This window comes from Spinacia oleracea, chromosome 3, assembly GCF_020520425.1.
Source record: "Spinacia oleracea cultivar Varoflay chromosome 3, BTI_SOV_V1, whole genome shotgun sequence".
Lineage (NCBI taxonomy): Eukaryota > Viridiplantae > Streptophyta > Magnoliopsida > Caryophyllales > Amaranthaceae > Spinacia > Spinacia oleracea.
In genome coordinates, this window is record NC_079489.1 from 12,555,596 (window position 1) to 12,574,033 (window position 18,438).

Consider the following 18,438-nt stretch of genomic DNA (forward strand, 5'->3'; position numbering starts at 1 on the left):
TGCATCTTAAGTGAATCGGTGCCTTGTTACTAGAATTGGCATTGAACGTGTGGAGAGAAAAAAAATCATTTCTTTTTATCTTATTTTCACTCGTGTGTTCGTGTGTTGTTGTTTACAATGTGCCAGTAATACCAAAGTATGTTGTAGTTAGCGATACTTTTTACAAATGTCAAAAATTATGAATTTGTAATTTTTAGCTTTTATATAAATTTGAAACAAACTATAGGAAATAAATTGTGATTTGGTACCGCCTACGATCAACGTTTTGTTCAACCTCATAAACCCACTTTTGTTCATTAATGGTAATGCTCCTAGCGTTGTAATTAGTTATCAATTCTTTGTTATTGCTAGAAGATGATAGAATCTCATAACTGTTTTGTATCCATATATGGTAAAAGAAGCGACAAAACTAGTTGAAATTGGAATAATTATTGATGTTTAAAAGTTATCTTAGATTAAGCTAAAATGGTAGGTTAAAATTGAAATCGATGAATGTATTTATGTATGTAGAGACAAAAATAACTAAATTGGAAATGGTAGTAGAAAGTTGAATACTAGTTAAAAAACTAAGGTGATTATTATTAAGATATCTTTTCAGCTTTATTTAGAAATGAAAGTAGTCAAAGTACCAGTTAGAAAGAAGTTTGTGTTCGGTCTTCAATCATTTCCTTATTAATTTGTATGATTTTATTTTGTAGGTTGACTTCAAAAATAAGACATTTAATTCTAAGTGAGAATCTCCAAAGTAATTTTAAAAGTAAACTAAGAACATGTGATGATTCTTTCTTTAAGAGTCGAATTTACTAATCAACCACTTAAAGACAACTTTTCTATTAAACCTCGCTCGTAAAACCAAAACGTACATATCCTACACCCATAAGCCTCAACATATCCTACGTCCATTCATTACCTTGGCTTTAGAAACTTATCTTGCAAAAACATAATTTAGAGCCAAGGTTGTTAAATATTCTAGAACTTATTTTACTTTTGTCTGATAAAGAAATAAATCAAGGTTAATCCTTAGAATAAAAACCACAACCTAACTCGTTTTTTGGTTGGTAGAGCAGAATAAATAACTACATGAGTTAACTCAATAAAGCATGGAAACATGGTTAAGGAGGTACGTAATTAGCATAAAATCCACCGCATGATTTGCTTCCCGGAAGCAGTGGTGAAAAGTGACCGACTCAAACTTAGTAAGATCCTTCTCTATATCGACAATAATGTTGAAATCGTCCAAGTGATCTTCTATTGTCGTTTCATAGCATTGATGACAAGAAGTTGTCGCCTTCAACTATAAGGTGTTTGATCCACAAAAATAGTGCTCCTTTGATACTTCCTCGAAGAGCTAACATTTCAGCAAACAAGATTCCCAAGTTAGAACTTATGAATTTAGCTTTCAGGATTACTAGGGATGAAAATTGATACGGTTGCATCTAATGAATGGAATTAATTAGATTGTTTATTGGAGTTCAGGGATATCTTCGGCATTGTCATGACGTCACATGTCACTATTAGTTGGCAAGTGAAGTGGCACTAAGTCATTGGAACTTTTTGACAAATCTTCATTCCATATATAAAAGGAATAAATAACAATATCAATACTTGAACTCATAATCTCATGTCTGTAAAGTAAACTCTAAGCTATCATTCTAATGATATTCATGATAATAATGTCATAGAAATATATGTTAGTTATTTTTATTGTTTAAAATTTTAATGCTCCACTTATATAAATTAGCATATAACTATTATATATACTTCCTCCATTTTTTTATAATTGCACCGTTTTCCTTTTTCGGAAGTTGCATATTAATTGCACCATTTCCTTTTTTGGTAAGTTTATCCACATAAAATGACATTTCTATCCTTATCATCATTTGTTAAATCACATTTGTACTTAGATCACATGGGTATATTTGTCATTTATCACCTTTTAACCCCCATTCTTAAATCTTGTGCCCAACCCAAATGGTGCAATAATAAAAAAATGGAGGAAGTATATTCTAATAATTTTAATCTAAAACTTTCATATTTTTTTCTATAATATTTTAGATTATTTCTCAAAATATCTACAATGATCTGGAACATCGTTCGACCAATTATAACTAGTTAGGATATAAGCCTCATAGACAATAAAAATAATTTTGGATAGACATGGTTGAGGTTATGTAAGAACTTAATTACTTCTATCAGATAGCCAACACCTTTGAAGAAGTATTTTTGATAACTGTTATGAGAAAGAAAATACATAACATGACAATTTTGTAAATACGTTAAAGTTTTATGTCCTACTTTTTTTTATTTAATAATAATTTGTGTACTAGTTATGGATATCAAAAAATGAAACAATGGTACAAGAAACTGAAACACTATAAAAAAAACGAATAATGGTATAAAAAATTAAGCAATGGTACTATCATTTCATCTTCAATGGTATTTAATTGTTTGGTCCAGATCTTCTCCATGTCGCTTTCACTTCCTCTTTCTTTCTTTTATCTATTTCTCTCTCTATATTTTTATCTCTTTCTCTTCTGAGTTGTCTCTCTTTCCCTACTGAGTTTTCGGAGGATATGTTTTTGTCACAGCATATGTGAGATTGGAAAATAGTTCCTTAGTTTTTGTCTTCTTCACTTGCCTTTGTCTTTTTTTTGCAGGGGCCACAATTATTATGTATTTTCCAACACATAACTAAATGCCACCTGGCTAATCTCAAACACCTTCTAAGAAGTAGGTGCTCACTTTGAATAAAACACCAAGAAATTAAACATGTATCAGAACTCTAGGGATCCTTGCTTAATATTTTTAACCTTATCAAGGGTCGATAATCGTTCTCGTGACCATACAAACTAGTTCACGGGGACACTTCTCATCCCCTTAAAAGAGGCCGATCCAATATGGAGATCGACAGGGTCGTAGCTTCTCCAACCTATCTATCGTGATGGGAGCACCATTCAAAGTCATCATTTACCAAAGCAACTAGTATTGGGGCCCGGACGATGCCCCAGGTTAATACACGGATAAATTTTTTAAATAAATTCAATACTGCATAACTATTAAATTGTCATTTATTATATTTTGTTATTAAAAGATGACATATAATTTGATTTGGATTAGTGGTTATTTGTTTGGTTTACAAATTAGAGGTCACGGGTTCAAGACTTGTACCACACATTGGAGTGAGATGAGTGTGACTGTGTGAGCGCCATGTGGCACATAGGCTTGTTTATCAACGCCTTTTAATATATAGTATAGATAGATGGCTTACAACGATCATCACAGATTAAATAGAACTAAAATGTCTTCATTTAATCTCCAGAAAAATGTTGACAGTAGCTGAATATGGATGTTTACATCGAATGCAATGGACCACTTAACCTGAAGCTGCAACCCCTTCGCCGTGAAAATGGATAACCAATTAATGACTATGGTCTTAATGATGACACAGATTTGTCAAGCTTTCTACTAACAATACTCTTTGAAAAATGGACCCAAAAAAACAGCTAGAAGCAAAAATGTCCTTCCGATCAGGCTTATCAACTCTGTTTTTAGCTATGCACCAAGAATGGAATACTACACTCATATTCTCCATTTATCACATAAAAATCAAACTCAGATAGTGTGAAATATACGAAGAATCAATCAGCAACTACCATGAAAGAAAACAAAAAACACTTTTCTAAGCAAAAACATAAAAATTATTACACAACCCGGTCAGAGTTGGACAACCATTCAACTAGATGAAAAAAGGTCGGTTTTCTTTTGCTTCATTTGCCAAACTCCCAGATGACGCCTCCATCCTCTGCAATCATTTCAAAGAGTCAACTTCAGTTAAGGATCATTTTACCGAGCAAACTATGATATTTCAAACAAGAAAGTCTGCAAACCCCCCTTGTGGGGTTAGAGGGGGTCGAGCAGTTTTACGCCATACAAACTTTTGTTATTTATAAAAACTGGTTTCTAGAGTCTGCCTATATGAACTTAATAGCCCAAGGCTCCTACGATTTTGGATAGGAGGCACGAGCAAGAAAGCTAACTCATAGATTTTAACATCCATTTCATCTCACTTCAAGTTCAACAACATCTACATCAAACATTACTTGAATGCCTCTAAAGTCTAAAGAGCCACCTAAGATAGAGAGTTCTCGGTTGGACTTACATAATTCAAGCTCAACTAACATCTACATCAACAATACTCGAATGCCTCTAAAGAGCCACCCAAGACAGAGAATTCTGGACTTGCATAATTCAAGTTCAACAACATCTACATCAACATTACTCGAGTGCCTCTAAAGAGCCACCCGGTAGGGAGTTATCGGTTGCCATAGCCTTATATCCTTCACACCAAATGCAACAACAATTTACAAGCCAAGCGATGTTCTCAATTAGAAAGATTTATGCTCTTATGAGAGATGATCAACTGAGAGTAACTTGGGCTGGAGCTATATGGATAGACTTAGCATTCCAAGACATAAGTTTGTTACTTGGGTGGCAGCTTGGAAGAGGCTGAAAACTAAAGAGCGACTGGCCAAGAATGATCGGATTATTGGAGTTGAAGGGGATAGTTTATGTGTCATTTGTGGTCAAATGACAGAATCTCATAAGCATCTGTTCTTCCAATGTCGGTTTAGCTCTCAATGTTTGAAAACATAAAAAAAGAACTGGTTTGTATTGCTGAATAGTGGGCAACTCTGTCAGCAGCTTTCAAAAGGATTCAGAAGGAAAGCAAGTTTAGGAAGGGAGTGTGGCTAGCTGCAGTGGCTGATGTTGTTTACACGGTGTGGAAAAGTAGGAATGAAGCTTTCTGGAGCCAAAGGTGATGACTATTAGCAGTGCAGTTCAGAAGATTCAAATGGACATCAGGGGAGTGTTTGGTTGAGTGTAAAACGTTTTTCTGGAAAATGATTTTCCTCTTTTCAATCATTTTCCGTTGTTTGTTAGCAAGGGGTGTAAAATAATTTTCTAGTAACTCTCTCAAGGTTGGAAAACATTTTTCACTTGAAAGGAAGGAAACCACTTTACCTCATTTTTCTCTCTTCCTCCTATTTTCCCTTTTTCCCTTTTTCCTATTTTCCCTTTTTCTATAATTTTTTTTGTAAGGAACCAAACAAAGGAAAACTAGTTCAGAATTGTGTTTTCCTTGAAATTGTATTCCATGGAAACTCATTTTCACTGAAAACTACCAAACCAACCGGAGCCTAAAGACAGATTCATTCATCTTAAGCCTAGGAAAATCTCTATTAGTGATGTATTGATGTACAGTGGGTTTCAAACCTGTATTTTTTCTTTGTACAGCTTTTGTATATGTAGGGGTGTAGTTTAGGCTTGTAAAGCCTAGTTGGTTTGTCTTCCCTCCAAGCTCATATTGTTAACTCTCTTAAGAAATGGTCAAATACACTACCTTAATTACCAAAAAATAATGCAACAATATGCCTATTTCATAAGGAGCATATACCAGTCAAATGAGCCATTTTGATTCATTTAATTATTATCCAACATCAAAAAATAAACCATTTTGCCCCAATGTGAACGGACAACATTTTCATTTCATAATCTCATTGTCAATCTTTATTGCTCACAATCGGAAGAACGATACCATACTCACAATCAACTGCACGTTCGTTCGTTCATTACACGAACCTTAAATCATAAATGACATACGAATACAATCTAGTGGAACTACTTCATAAAGACTAAGCAGCACTATACAATCTAGTGTTTTCCATCATGCAAAACATGTCATAGAGCAATCCTGTACTCGAATTCGATTAATCAACTACGCATTCACTCATTGTAGCTTAAATCATCAAATGACATACAACTACAATCTAGTGGAACCACTTCACAAGAATCCCATACATTTTAGTGATTTCCAGCAATCCGTAACCAGCCATAGAACAATCTTAAACCATAAACGACATACGAATACAATCTAAAGGAACTACTACATAAGGAACACAATATAATCTAGTGGTTTCCAACATTCCCATTACATAGAACAATACCATACTCAGAATCAACTGCACATTTTCTCATTACACGAACCTTAAATCATAAATGACATAAGAATACAATCTGACGGAACTAATTCAAACCAAGCACATACAATCTAGTGGTTTCCAGCATATATTCTGTAGCATGTCATAAAACAATACCATACTCACAAGTCACGATCAACTATGAAACCAAAAACCATAAAATCATCCATCAATTTTTCTCATTTTGTTATGCAATTTAAATAATTATTGCAAAAGTAATCTGCAATACAAAACCAATCACCGAAGAAAAGGAAAAAAATGCATACCCTTAACTTTCTTGTTGATCCAAACTTCCAAAAGCATGCCAGCTCCAACTCCAGCAACAATAAAGGAGCCGTAGAATCCAATTGCAGCGGGTAAAGATTTCCTGGGAAGGAAGTAATATTCTGGGATTTGCCTGAATTTCTTTCGAAGCCGCTTTTTCACAACTGGTTCCCCATTTTCCACCGTATCAGTGGTACTGCTCATTCGCTTCCAGTCTATTTTTCCCAATGGATCTTTCGCCTCGTCTGCCATGAGAGAGACTCTGGAATTCGATTTCTGACAATCTTTGGTCCTCAGTTCCGAAGGTTATAGAACTGACGGGAAAAGAGGGTTTGTGATTGTCAGAGGGGTTTTGATGAGACCGCTGTTTTGGAGGTGGTGTTTGGTCAGTTAAGGTTTGAAGTTATAAAATAAATAAATAAATAAATAAAGTGTTTATAGGTGAATTAGACAGGTTTGACATTTTAAAAAAGCTAATTGATTGTTTGGCTATGAGAGGTTTGGAAAAGAGTTGAAAGCTAACTATGGAAAAGGTTAATATAGAAGCTTTTCATATTAGAGGTTTGATAAAATGAATTTAAAATTATTGTTTTGTTCTAATATTGCCTAGATTCAGATAGTCTCCGTTTTTGGTGTTTTAGTTACCTTTCAATGGCCTTAAACTCTTCGCGCTTAAGCAAGTAAAGATTACAACCCTTGTCAGTTGTCAACCTTTGGTGATTAGCCTTTCAAAGATTTGATTAAGGGATGAGAATGGACAGTTGGGCACATGGAAAACTCGTTACGAGAATTATGAAGAGCTTATATTATACTGCTACTATATATGTGGTTGTAACATGTTGCTTAATGGCTCTCCCTATAGCAGGAAACTCGCCAGAATCTGAGACTTTTACTGAAAGCATTTATAATGCAGTGGTTTGCTTAGGAATCGGAAACTAGCTGACTAATATCCTCGGAGATGTAGCAAAAGAGTGAACTTTCTACTTATTACTCCATACTAGGGATGAATCATGAATATAAATCAGCTGACTAGCATCCTCAGATATGTTTATCTCTTTGATTCATTGCTTCAAGGGGGAGAGTATACTTTCCACAATACTAGCTCAGAGAGTTTGGGTTGACAAACAATGACATATTTTAGGACTAAGTTTGGTGGAATTGTTTCCCACAAATGATAACACCGAATGTAAATTGCACTAACATGATTCAAAATCAAAACTTTCTAAATACTGGGTGTTCAAGAATCAAATTGAAATATTAACTACGAGATTGATTAATTGGTTAATTAAGTGGGGTTCTGAACTACGAGATTGATTGATTAATACTGGGTGTATCATATAAAAGTATATTCTAAACAACATATCTCATGGATGAGCATAAATTTACTTCCTCAGTAGCTTTTGTTGTTGCAACTTACACTCAACTAACACTCAAAAAAAGCTCAAACAACTAACCATTTCTCCTACTAATTAACAATGAAAACATCTATTTACATAGAATTACACTATGAAAAAATAGAGTCATTTCAACAAACACTTGGCGGGCAATACTTTTAATTCCCAAAACAACACAAATTAACCAACAAATAACTGACCGGAACAACCAATCGGAAGTTTATGTCGACTTCCGGTGGTAATATTCGGTAATACAAACTGACTTCCGGTTATAGGACCCGGCAGTACAAATCAACTGCCGGATAGAAATTCTGTTTTTTTTCTTTTTAACCCAATGATACACGAATTAACATCAAAGAACTATACCAAATTGACAAAAAAAACAAGATGTAACATACCTATCTGAGTATCTTCCAGGTATGCGAAACCAGAAAAGCCAGGAGAAGGGGGTGCAAAACCAGAGAAACGGTGGAGGCAATGATGGTTCTTTTTTTGGGGCTTGCTGACTTACAAAATACGAAGTAGATTAAAGGGTATTTATGTCTTTTACATATTATTCAAGTCATTAAGTGGTAATTCTGGAGCCTTTCCGAGTTAATCTCATTTCTAATCAAATGACATTTTCGTAAATAATTGATGATTTTATTACGAAAATGCCATTAAATGTGGGTTAAAGCACAATGACATGTCATCAAATGTGGACCACATGTACGGTGATTATTATATTTTCATAACACATCAACAACTATTAATATACAGTCAACACCTCACAATATACAATAAGCTTCTACTAATAAACAATTTACAACTATAAATATATACAGTCAATCACTTACCAATAAACAATATTGCATTTTAGTAATCATCAGCAATCAAAAAATATACAGTCAACGACAAGTGATATACAATCAACACCAAATAATATGCAGTCAATAACTATAAATATACAGTCAACACTTAACTTTATACCACCTACAGTTTTCGAGCAATATATTTACGAAAATGTCATTTGATTTCCAATCATTGAGATTAACTCGGAATTTCTCGTAATTCTGCATTTAGGATTTTTGCGAAATAAATTTCTGAAAAAAAAAAAAAAAAAAGGTGAGAAACCCATTTGCTCTTCATCTCCTTCCTCGCTCCTCCCACCTCCGGAGTTCTGATTACCTCCTCCTCCGCTTCAAACCCTAACTACTCACCTCCTACAAAACCACCATATCACCACCACTATTTTTCGGCGCCTTCCATTGTGGGTTTCAATCTGCCACATTCCAGCCACCTCTCGTTCTCTGCCGCCGCTGTTCTCGTTGTTGACGACAGTGTATAGCTTTTTCCTCTCATCTATTTTCTTCGCTTTTCTATTTTGTATCGATTTCAAGTTTTGTAATTTTCTGTATTTTATTGATTTTGGCTTGATTGCATTTCAGCTGAAAATAAGGTAATGGAATCATCATCTGTAATTAGCCCGGATGATGTTTTGGAGTCTTTGATGAATGACGGTACCATTGATGCTTTGAGGTTGAAGATTATCAATCAGCTTAAAGCTAATGTAAGTGACTAAGTGAACCTCCAATTTTCAATTTTTTTTGTTTTGCCATGTTTTTTGTTTTGCCATGTTTTGCCATCTTAATGAATTCTCTGTGCTGTTTTTTCGAAAGGTTTATGTGTATATTATCTGGTGGATTATGCATTAGGAGTTATTATGGTAATCAGAATCTGATAATGAGCTTATTTGCTTAGGTTACTCTCTTCTATAATAATATTAGGTTGTCTATGCTAGAAACTCGTTTCACCGTTTCACCGTTGCACTAGTAAATGATGTGTTATCTACTGTTTTCCATTGTTTTTTTTTTTTTTTTTTGTGTGGTAATTAAGCTGTAGCAAATTTATTCAAAACCCACACACCATTTTTACAACCTAAGTTCAAGTTGTGTTTCCAAACAGGAAGGACCAGAAACTAACAACCAGAACACAAAACATCCCAGGTAGGTAGGAACCCGTGCAAACAATTACAACAAACTAATTACAAAAACTGAAAAAAGAGACTTAAACCAAGATCTATCTCTACCACTTGTCTTTTGAGTCATAAAACTAAGAATCCTATACCTAATGTCCTATTTGATGTGCTTTACAAGTATATCTTGTGTCAAAATTTTGTGGTTCCATAAAATATCATTCCTGGCATTCCACACATGGTAAACAGTAGCTTGTATTCCAGTGAGGTAGACCCCTTTCACGAACTTATTCCCACTTTGTTTCCTTCTGGCCCATTTGATTACTCCTACTTTTCTTAAAGCATTGCTTCTATGATTTTAGGAGCACTGGCCGCCATGGCCCAAACGAAAGTAAAAAGACTTCTAGCTCATAGGCTTCGTCTGCTCGTCTGATCTTCTTCTCCGTAAAGGGTGGGAATAAGAGGGCCTTGAATTTTTTGAACTGAGTCCCTTTACCCATCCATAAGAGCACTTAGGAAAGGCACTGCTTCTTGTACTGACATTCGAAAAACAAGTGATTGTGAGTTTCACTTGCAGAACCACATGAGGCAAATATCATCTTGGTTGATTCCACATCTATGTAGTCTTTCCTTTGTAGGTAGTCTTTTTTCCATTGTTCAATCGTTGATGAGTTGATGTATATTGAAGAAGGGAGTGTGTGACCGTATGGGTTTGTGATTGATTGTATATCACTTGTGGGGCGCGGCCCGCCCGGGTAGCCCTAGAGAGAGGAGTCATATGAAGTTCTTATTAGACTGATGCGCATTATTTGAGTTCTGGTGGAATAAATAGAACAAATTTTACCTTTTCAATGGTCGTACATCATATGGTTTAGACGTTACCTTATATGTATGCGTCTTCACTCCGTGTCATCTTTTTTGATGCTTGATTTCTGAGTGGGAATTATATCCTTTTTTGAACGGGAGAGGAATTTCTTGCTCGTCCTCTATATGGCAAGTTGGTTACAACATATGATCCAGAATTTGTTACTTCTTCGGCATTATGTTTTCCGTTTCTTTGTTTCTTTGTGAGGTATGCACGTGCATGCTCAATATAGAAAGTTGGTTACAACATATGATCCATAATTTGTTACTTTTCAGAATTATGTTTTCCGTTTCTTTGCTTTTTTGTGAGGTATGCACGTGTATGCTCAATATAGAAAGTTGGTTAAAACACATGATCCAGAATTTGTTACTTCTTCGGCTATATGTTTTCCGGTTTTGTTGTGATCTGCACGTGTATACTCAATATAGCAAGTTGGTTATAACATATGATCCAAAATTTGGTACTTCTACGGCTATATGTTTTCCTTTTCTCTGTTTTGTCCTAAGATTTGCACGTGCATACCCATAGCAGATTGGTTACAACATATGATCCAGAATTTGTTACTTCTTCGGTTATATGTTTCCTTTTTTATGTTTTGTCGTGAGATTTGCACGTGTATACGCATATCAGGTTGTTACAACATATGATCCAGAATTTGTTGCTTTTTCGGCTGTATGTTCTTTTTTCTCTGTTTTATCGTAAGATTTGCACGTGTATCGCAAGTTGGTTACAACATATTATCCATTTTAATTTGTTACTTCTTCGGTTATATGTTTTCCTTTTTCCTGTTTCGTCGCGAGGGTTGCACAGTTGCACGTGTAGGAAGGGAGTCTGAACATTGGTTATTCTTTTCGGGGTCCAAAATGCACTTGGAGCTGATACCATTGTGTTCTACTGTGCAGGAGGAGTTGAAGAAAACAACAATTACAATGGTGGAACAGAGCAAGGTTCTCAACACTTCTGGAGCAGAAAAGCAGACCAAAAGGGAGCTCTTTGATTCTCTTCGCCAAGAGCTTGAGTAAGTTTCGATGCTACTTCTGCTGTTCACTTCCTTTTTCAATTTGTTAGAAGCCTTGGTTGGGGGAGAAAGGCATTTCTATTATGAGAGAGTCGCAAGCCGTAAATAATTCTGTTTAATCTAATCTAGTACTTCATGTCTCTTTTGGTTTTCTCATTTGATTAGGTTTAGGCTTTTGTTAAATCTCAATTTTGGCAGGTTTTAAACACTATCCAAGTTGGGCTTGATCTTTTTTTGAGGGGTCCAACTTAATGATTTTACGCGATTAAAATGCTGTCAATGCTTTAACGGATACAAACATCTTTCTCCTCCTATTAAGACAGGATCATTTGACTTTTATGCCCACCATGAACCATTGTATTAGATTATTAGTGTTGTTTGGCGCTAGTCTTCCTCCTAAGAGCTAGTGCAGGATTAGTTGTGCTGGCTGTTTCTGATTAATTTTGGCGAGTCAAGCTCGATTCTCTTCACCTTATTTTCGCTTCTTTTCAGGTCCAATAAGATAAGATAAGATAATATAAGATAAAATAAGAGTCAATAAGTTCAGATAAGATAATATAAGGTAAGTTCAGATAAGATAAGATAAGGGTTAAAAAGTTCAAATGACACTTTTTTTTTATAACTTCCAATAAGGGTCAATAAGATAAGGTAAGTGAAATTCAGGTGAAGAGAACGGTACCTCACTCCACTTGTTCTCTTTCATGTTTCTGTCTTGTGTGTGCTGCTTTTGCCAAGTTAGTACTGCGTGGTTCAAATACTTGGTTGCTAGATTCTAATTCAAGTATTCAATTGGGATACGATGTACTTTAAACAAGTAGTATTTACTTTTGGATTCAACAAAGAACATAGTAGGCTTACCAACACCCTGCTAGTTAAAAAAGTAAAATAATACATGTAATAATTTATAACCAAATTGTCAAACTTCCTTGGCCTATAATATGAGAAAGAAACATAAGAGAGCTCGCTTGTGTAAGTAAATACTACTTTAGGTCAAGTGCTATCGAAAGGGGAAAAAGAAATTAAAGCCATACGATTACTCCATTTATTTGTAGACCAAATTTCGACCATTTCAATCACTCTCACCTCCCTTCCTTGCCAGTACACATTCTTATCCTTTCCATCATCAACCACCAGCGCTTTTTCTTCCGAAGACCATCATTGTCCTCGCTCCTGCTGCCACCACTGATGATGTCACTGTTCTCTCCTGCTTTCTCTGTTATCCTTCAGTGCTGCAAAGCCTTCCTCTGTCAATGTTGTTTGCCGAGCTGACTTCTTCTTCTGTTCTCTTCGAACCGGCCTCGAACTTGTACCTTTGGTGGTGAAAACCGACAGACAAGTAGTCTGTGGGGGTTTGTGGTTAAGAGGGGGTATGGGTAACTGAGTCAAGTCGACTCAAGTGGTTTTCATAATCTTATGAGTAAGAGGCAGGTGTTGGTGGTGCTGGAGGGTAAAAGAGTGGGGGCTATTTTTGGTTAGGGGTAATAATGGTCTTGAAAGCTGAATAGAGGCTGGTGGGTGGTGAACAATGGAGATGGTGGGTGGAAGATGGGGCCTTTTTGCATGAGGTTGGGAAAATTCAAACCCTTTGGTGGGGCAGGGGAGGGGGTAGTCAGAAAGACATAGTTGGGGTTGATCTAATTGTACAATCCAGAAAAGTGGGAAAGAGAGTAAAATAAAAATTGAACCAAGCATTTGCGATGGACTGAAATCGAGTCTATTTCCTTTCCTTCCCTAGCAATCCTGTAAAAAATCTCTTATAAGGTTTAGCTTTAAGCAGCTTAATAAATTTCGCTGGAGTAGCTGTTGACAATCTTGACATTATCTTTCACGGATCACAGTGAACGAGCTACGCTATTTCGGCATCCTGTCCTTTACCTGGGTGGTTGTTTGGTTTTATCTAGATTTTTGGTTTTTCTAATATGATTGTTGGTGTTTCCTTCCGATTTTCCTGGCAACTTAGTCAAGCGTTAAAAGATAGTAGAGCAAACATGCTTTCATTTGCTCTGTTACCGATGGTCTCTCTTGTGCTTTTCTTATGATGAATGCTGGTCAAATGTCTTATACTGGACACTTACTGTTGTCCTCTTTTTTATTTTATTTTTCTTCTGGCAGAGTGCCTGTGCTGGAGAAGGCCTCTAAATCAGTGTGGGACTTAATCTTGGATGAAAATGCGTTAGGGAAGGAAATAAGTGAAACGGTTGAAAGAGTGTTTTGCCGATTAAGTGGGCGTGAACCTCCTTTATTTCCTGGTTCAACCCAAGAGGAGAAAGAGCAGGATGAGAATCCGTCTTCTGCTTCGAAGAAAAGAAGTTTCAATGATATGAATGGAGGAGTGGAGAAAGTAGACACGGGATCTGATGATGTCCCACCTGCATCTGAAGATAAAAACCCTGTTACTGACACAAAGACTTAAACACTAGTTGGAGTCCCGGTTTATATAATTTAGATCAATGCTTCACATTGAGCAGTGTTAAAAAATGTGTTAGGCTTGTAACATATTCTTTGTTCTGGTGGTATACTGTCTTGAACTGAAGAAGGCTGTTCCTTCCCCGGCGTTTCAATGTTCGACAAAGGCGGGGTTGAGTGGTGATCAGCATTGCACAATATCAACAATCTGATAGCAACATTTGTAACTTGGTTTTCTTATCAATTGTAATGGTGCATTATATGTGGAGGATAGTATATGTATGACAACTTATACAAAAGTACATAACCTTGAGTAAGATTATTAGTAGTTCAAACTGCAAAACTGGATTTGGGCTTAGCCAGGTTCATTCAGGGCTTGCCTTTTGATTATTTTCAGAAAATGGAATGTAATTTTTAATGAATTATTTTTCAATCAATTTGACCACCCCTTACCCCGCTTGTTGCGGGAGCCTCTTTGAAGGCATGGGTAATGATAATTGATAACGACGAATGTGCAAAAATCCAAACTGGTCAATTGGTCATGAACTCATGGCTCATGAGCCAGATTGGTCCACCCTTTTCAATTTTTTCTTCTTCTGAGGGACACTTTTTTTTGTGTTATCACCCGGTTCACGCTTAGGGCTAATCCGGATTCGGGTCGAGTTCTGGATGGATAGGTTCCAGTCTCCTCCCAATTGTTGCTGGGGGATCGAACACGAGTCTCCCCTACCAAGTTCAGCCCTATCACCACTGAACCAACAGGCAATTGGTTGAGCGACACCCTTTTTAAATCTTGGTTCAAGTCAAGGCTAGTTTTGGGCTAAGTTGCTGGCTTCTGTACAAGGCATCACCACACTTCAATAGTTCCATGGAGATTGTTTTTGCGGCTAGCCCATTCACCATGTACTTAAATTTCTTTAAAATCCATAACCATGTGAAACTTATTAGATTCACCCTAATGTATACGAAGTATAATCTAAATATCAACTTTTGTTATAAGGTTTACTTATTAGGGAGTACATAAGTACAGAGTAATAGTTAAAGATACTATTTTCCATTGTGCAGGAACAGCCCCGGCCCTGAGGGGTGAAACGAGGGGCGGCCGCCCTGGGCCCCCTGTTGGGGAGGGCCCCAAAATTACCAGTTTGTGTTAATATAATAACAATAAAAATTGCAATAGTAATTAAAAGTAGCAGTGGCTCAGTTGGTTAAGTGGGTGAAGATTGTAGCGTGGATGAAGTGGGGGGAATCCAGGTTCGAATCTTGCCAATTGAAATTTTAACCTATTTTTAACATGTTTTTCAATTAATTTACATGCCTTATTTCTATAATTCTATGTTTTATTGAATTTTTGTAACAGTATTTTATATTCCGGATACAAACAACCTAGAAAAAATAATTATGGAGTATTGTTTTAGTTTGGTTGTCTGTGTTTCTCTTTGTTAACCACTTCCTCTTTCTTTTAATGATTTTTTTGCGTATTATTTAGAAAGGAAAAATAATATATTCAAGGCCCAACCACCCAAATGTTATACAATCTATTTTATAAAGTATAAAAAATCTTTATACATTAAAAGTTTACTGTACATAAGGGGCTCTTTACTTATGTTTCGCCCTGGGCCCCAAATTGTCAGGACCGGGCCGGGCCTGTGCAGGAAAAGGAAGCATAAATTTAACATAGAAATGGACCTACAAGTCACTTTAAAGGAGACATAACTAGAAAGACCTTAAAGCTTGAATATGGCGGCTGGTATAGTGCATACTATGAATCTATGATTAGTTGATTACTATCCTTATCCATAAGACTTTGTTATGGGCAAGCTGTATGTTATTGTTGTGCAGAAAAGGATACGACTCATTATGGATATATTCCGTACCAGAAATGGTCACACGTGCGACTATGGCCATTATTATCTTAATTATTTTTTAACATTACGTTGAAGAAATTATTTAAAAAATATCTTTATAATCTTCTTTTGTTTTACAGGAAAAAAAAAGTAGGTGAAATTATTTTTTACCATCTGGAAAAATAGAAAATTTGTTTTTTAACACTTAAAAAACTAAAACTTGTATTTTAACAATCTATAAAAAAAAAATTAAAACTTGTTTTTTTACCACCTGAAAACGGCAAAAAACATGAAATCATTATGTGGGGCTTACTAATTCAATTTCCCTCCAACTTTATACACTCCCTTTACGATTTTCTTTAAGTCTTTCACCCTCCTTTTTTTCATTTCCATTGAACTTTGTTAATTTTGTTAATTAATGAGAGAAAAAATCACGTGAATTCATAAAAGAATGAAGTAGGGGGAAGAGAAGAGAGCTAAGTACATGAAATCGTGGAAGAAGATAAAATATTACACACATTACCTTTATTGTGACCCTCCATAATCCATATAGCGTTTTCACCTATTTTTTTCATTTTAGGTGGTAAAAAACAAGTTTAATTGTTTTTAGATGGTAAAAAAACAAGTTTTAATTGTTTTTAGGTGGTAAAATACAAATTTTAGTTTTTTATGTGGTAAAATACAAATTTTCGATTTTTTTAGGTGGTATAATACAATTTGTCTAAAAAAATATCTTTAATTCTTTATACCACATAGTACTTTTTTGTTTTCGAGCATATATTAGGAAAGAGAGGTACTTTGGGAAAAAAAATTATGAAGAGGAAATTCCATCGGTGTGTTATAGTGTGTATTAATTAAAATTGGTCCATTTGATAAAGGACAAGATATTTTGTAATTGAATTAAAATTCGTTGGTAAAATTCTTTCCTTCATCTTCTAATATTTGATTAGTTGATTACGAACAGTGTCGTCCTATTAAAATTAAAGATGACCTAAAAGACCACCTTGGTATCATATAAGTTAAGCAATAAAATCAATTTGTTAAGTACTGAAATCAATTAGTTAAGCATTGAAACCAATTAGTTAAGCAACAAAACTAAATAGTTAAGCACTATAACTAATTAATGAAGCAATAAAACCAATTAGTTAAGCATTGAAAGTGATATTTTCGGTAAGGCGGTCTTACATAAAAGTTGCCGAGTAAGTAGATGCCGGTTTGACTTTTGATAAAAAAAAACAATAGAAATTTTTAGTGCATGATCTTGGAAGGACACAAAATCTTAGCTTCATAAACAGCTTTTGGAAGAATTGCAACTCAAGTAAGTGACGAGGGAATCGCACAAACTTATTGTTTGACATTGACAATTCTTCTATTCACGATTAGTATACTAAATTTATATGCACGTGACATATAATTTAGTGTGAATCTGTTGTAATAAGTTTAGGTTCTCAATTTTTTGGAACGATTTCAATATTGAGTATTCGAAATGTGGACCAAAACCAAATAAAACGGTACATTAACCCAAAACACAAAACAACTCAAGCTCGTATTTGGAAAATATAAGTACAGAATAACAATATAAGCTCAAACTACAAAACGATCAAAGCTCAAATCAGAAATAATTTTATTTTTTTTTAAGTTGGACAACAATTTATTTAAAATCGTAATATGATATCCTGAACGGAACATGTTACAATAGGCTTTGGTTTTCATTTTTAGAAACCAATTGAAATTTTACTTTGTGACCATATTAATTAATTAACAGTCGTTTATTATCTTCTCACTCATGAGTTTATACCAGCTAGGCAGCTATCAAACATGCCGTAAATGCTTGGTATTGTTATTCACAGAGATCGACGTGTGCTGAATTTAGAAACATTCTAGAAGTGGAACAAGATGTAGGACTCCTCTCAAATCATTATTCAACCATTGTAATCACATTGGACTATCTCTCACGTGACGTTTTGAAGGGTTCTTTTCTATTTTTTCCAAGGATTGATTTTTGTTCAAGTTGACAACGTATTTGTGCAATTCTGCAAACTATTTCTACGTTTTATTTTCACCCGAACATTCAAGAAATTCCACATTGTACGATACAGTAATTTACTCCCTCCGTTCCGGAATACTCGACCCGGTTTGACCGGCACAGAGTTTAAGGGACTTAAATTGACTTATTTAATTTAATAGGTAGTAGTTGATAGTGGAATATTATTTTAATGTAGTTAGTGGAAAATGTGTAAAGGGGTGGGGTTGGAGAGAGTAGGGGTTGAATTTTTAATTATTTTTTGTATGGAGTAGGGGGTAGGTGGGTTAATAGGGGTGGAGTGAGAAATAATATAATATTGTTAGAATATTTCCATTTTTAGAAACAGATCAAGTATTAAGGGACGGCCCGATAAGGAAAACAGGTCAAGTATTCCGGGACGGAGGGAGTATTTAATAACGGCTCTCTTTCTCTCCTACTCCGTACTTCTTTATAACTTTATTTTAGCTTTCACCTCTCACCTCCTCCATTTCCATGCATCATGATACAAAGTATTGTACTCCTTAGTATATTGAGATCCGACCTTAATTCAGTTCTAGAACAGTAGGTTACAAAGTGAAGAAAATTAAGCTCGAATTTCGTTGGATTCACAGATTACAAGAGTGATC

General features: G+C 35.2%; 2 protein-coding genes across 3 annotated transcripts; one reads left to right on the forward strand and one right to left on the reverse strand.

The window, feature by feature from the left end:
• Nucleotides 1-3,566: 3,566 nt before the first annotated feature.
• On the reverse strand, nucleotides 3,567-8,255 carry LOC110793074 (uncharacterized). 2 transcript variants are annotated; one of them, XM_021997910.2, is made up of 3 exons: nucleotides 8,095-8,255; nucleotides 6,305-6,666; nucleotides 3,567-3,802 (listed from the first exon to the last, which is right to left on the reverse strand). In XM_021997910.2, the coding sequence occupies exons 2-3, from the start codon at nucleotides 6,552-6,554 to the stop codon at nucleotides 3,768-3,770; spliced, it is 285 nt and encodes a 94-aa protein (XP_021853602.1). In that variant the 5' UTR covers nucleotides 6,555-6,666; nucleotides 8,095-8,255; the 3' UTR covers nucleotides 3,567-3,767. The 2 variants fall into 2 exon arrangements, with proteins under 2 accessions (XP_021853602.1, XP_021853603.1); XM_021997911.2 differs by having other exon boundaries at nucleotides 6,305-6,616; nucleotides 8,095-8,231.
• Nucleotides 8,256-8,754: 499 nt separating this feature from the next.
• Nucleotides 8,755-14,282, forward strand: LOC110793075 (uncharacterized). Its single transcript, XM_056838723.1, has 4 exons — nucleotides 8,755-9,015; nucleotides 9,124-9,245; nucleotides 11,418-11,533; nucleotides 13,646-14,282. The coding sequence occupies exons 2-4, from the start codon at nucleotides 9,138-9,140 to the stop codon at nucleotides 13,944-13,946; spliced, it is 525 nt and encodes a 174-aa protein (XP_056694701.1). The 5' UTR covers nucleotides 8,755-9,015; nucleotides 9,124-9,137; the 3' UTR covers nucleotides 13,947-14,282.
• The last annotated feature ends 4,156 nt before the right edge of the window (nucleotides 14,283-18,438 follow it).

What these genes read in the sequence shown, in the direction of transcription:
- LOC110793074 (XM_021997910.2), bottom strand. Translation starts at nt 6,554, where the DNA reads ATGGCAGACGAGGCGAAAGATCCATTGGGAAAAATAGACTGGAAGCGA. An exon ending in GATCAACAAGAAAGTTAAGG is followed by an intron (nt 3,803 to 6,304) that starts GTATGCATTTTT and finishes AAATGATTGCAG; the next exon opens with AGGATGGAGGCGTCATCTGG.
- LOC110793075 (XM_056838723.1), top strand. Translation starts at nt 9,138, where the DNA reads ATGGAATCATCATCTGTAATTAGCCCGGATGATGTTTTGGAGTCTTTG. An exon ending in TCAATCAGCTTAAAGCTAAT is followed by an intron (nt 9,246 to 11,417) that starts GTAAGTGACTAA and finishes TCTACTGTGCAG; the next exon opens with GAGGAGTTGAAGAAAACAAC. An exon ending in TCTCTTCGCCAAGAGCTTGA is followed by an intron (nt 11,534 to 13,645) that starts GTAAGTTTCGAT and finishes TTCTTCTGGCAG; the next exon opens with AGTGCCTGTGCTGGAGAAGG.